Here is a 2,377-nt window from a genome sequence, read left to right as displayed (position 1 = left end):
CCTGCCATGTGTCAAGGATTTATTGTAAGCAAACACTGCTAAATACTTTTCGTCAACAGTCTTACTCTCCCTGCAATCTGTGGCCAGAGGCACATTTACTTAATACGTACTCATTTTACAGATGTGGAAACTGAGCCTCAGCTAGGCTGAGAAACTTGGCCGGGATCACACAGGTGAGCTAGGATGTGGCCCCAGACCATGGGTCCTCAGAGCCTAGGCTATTGGTTGATGTTCAGTCAGTTTCTAAGAGCAAAGAATGGAATATATAGGGAGACACTCTGAAGCTTCATGAAGCTTGGCCGGTTCTGTAACGTACTGCCCGTGATTATCTAAGTATCTGTTGTTGTTTTTTTAAGTCAGAGGGCTAGGGTATGCACGGGTCCGGTGGACAGTGATGAGGCAGGTTCCCAGCATTACCAACTAGAGGCCCCAGAGGGAGGGTGAATGCTATTTGGTAGTTCAAGCCAGACTGGCTTCAGGGGGGTCACCAGGAATGCAGGACCGGCCTAGGTCCTGGATAAAGGGAAAACCTTATACAACTGCTGTTGCACCTTGACGTCAGCCGTGTGATTTATCTCCGTGTTTGAGACTCAGCCTGGGCAGTGGAAGAGCCCAGGACCTCACTGAAAGGTCCAGGTTCACGTCCCAGCTTTGCTGCTCAGTCGCTGTGTGACATCAGGCAAGTTACCTGTCCTCTGGAAGACCCAGTTTCCTTGACCGTGAGGTGGGGCCATTGCTCAGGCTGCTGGGCTGGGAGGCTGGCTGACATTGGTAATCGCTCTCTACCTGTTAACTGGATAAACAAAAGAACTTTGCACTCTGCCAACTGCTCTAGGTGTGGCTGTTATTTAAGAAGCCACTGTAGGGTGTCCTGATCCTGTGTCTGACAGACGTGGGTTTGAATTTTGGCTCTGTCACCTGACTCTGTGTCTGTGGACATGCCTGTCACATCTGTCTAAATCTCAGTTTCCTCATCTGTAAAATGGGAAGAATAAATACATCCACGGTACAGGGTTATGATGGAGATCAGTGGAGGTTAAATACGCACACACATGGCAGGGGCTTAGTGCAGGATCCAATTTATAGTGGCTACCCTGTAGGTGACAGCTCGATCTGTGCTCACCTAGTGTTCCAGTCCAGTAGGACTTGGCCTCTGTCCCTTGGCTAAGATCTGGGAAGGCTTTGGTGGGGTGGCTGGGGCCGATGGTTCCCTATATGCCCCAACCTGGGATTTCAACGTGATAAAACAAACAGACTCTGACCAGGGTAGCCAGACTTTCCAGGGAGGGGTATTGGTGGGGGCTGGTCCAGGAGCAACCATCCAGCCTGATGGAAGGCAAAAGCTGGCTTGGAAGTTTCAGGGAAACCAGCCCAAGGCCCTCATTTTGGAGGAAACTGAGGCCCAGGAAGATGCAGGGGGTGTGCTCAAGAGCACAGAGATGGAGACGGAGAACTGACTCTAGAAGCTGCCTAAAACCTTGTTAGGAAAGCAGGAAGCAGAAGCAAGCAGCCAGAAATGACAAGGTTCTTACCTGTGCCTTCTCTTCTTGGAGAATGACCTGATTAAAGGAATTAAAAGGAAGAGAGACAGGGAGGGAGGGAAGGGAGAGAGGAGGGAGGAAGGAAGAAAATAAATACAGGTGAGTGTGAGGTTTGTTTTCCTGGGACAAACGTATCAGTGCATTTATGGTCATGCTACAGGGGGGTCAGGACACCTGGCGAATCCTCCTTCTGTCACGGATTTTGGACAATGGACACCACATGGGAGATACTGGTTTGCATTTTGAATTTCAGTCAAACCCACCGGAGCTTCAGTCCTCACCCCAAAATTGTCAGCGAGCCTGTCTCAGTTGGGGGTGGATGAAGGGGATACACAAGAGTCCTCTGCCTCCTCCCCTACCCCCGGGTGGGGTGAGCCTAGCGGTGGACTCTTCATCCTCCTCCTCCTCATCATCACAGGACAACCAGCTCCCACGTGTGGAACTTAACTGCGCCAGGCTCCATGCTAAGCGTCTCCCACACACTCAGTCTTCACCCAAACCCTGGGAAGTTCTAGTAACAACCATTTTGTAGACACTGAAGCTCAGAGAAGTTAGTTACGTTGCCCAAGGTCACACAGCTCCACCCACGTAAGTCCTAGGGATTCTTCAGAGCTCCGCTCAGATATCACCTCCTTGTAGCATTTTCTGATCCCCTCAGGCTGGTTGGGTGCCCCAAGCTTGGGTGAGCTTCTGAGCTTAGTCTTATACTACCCTCTGCACATTATAATGACTCATCTTCCCCACTAGAAGGTGAGCCACTTGAGGTCCAGGGCTGGGTTTTGGTCACTGTTCTGTTCCCAAAGCCCAGAATCTTATTCATGGCATATACTGGGTAT

General features: G+C 50.6%; 1 protein-coding gene across 3 annotated transcripts in view; it reads right to left on the bottom strand.

The window, feature by feature from the left end:
* SRRM4 (serine/arginine repetitive matrix 4) overlaps positions 1–2,377 on the bottom strand; it is a 151,670-nt gene that overhangs the window by 31,236 nt on the left and 118,057 nt on the right. For all 3 annotated transcript variants that reach the window (XM_045459005.1, XM_045459006.1, XM_045459003.1), the window contains one exon: positions 1,533–1,559. In XM_045459005.1, coding sequence (XP_045314961.1) covers positions 1,533–1,559 — 27 coding nt within the window. The remainder of the gene's footprint in view (positions 1–1,532; positions 1,560–2,377) is intronic.

This window comes from Leopardus geoffroyi, chromosome D3, assembly GCF_018350155.1.
Source record: "Leopardus geoffroyi isolate Oge1 chromosome D3, O.geoffroyi_Oge1_pat1.0, whole genome shotgun sequence".
Lineage (NCBI taxonomy): Eukaryota > Metazoa > Chordata > Mammalia > Carnivora > Felidae > Leopardus > Leopardus geoffroyi.
Note: the sequence above shows the minus strand (reverse complement) of the source record. Positions and strands in the feature narration are given on the sequence as shown.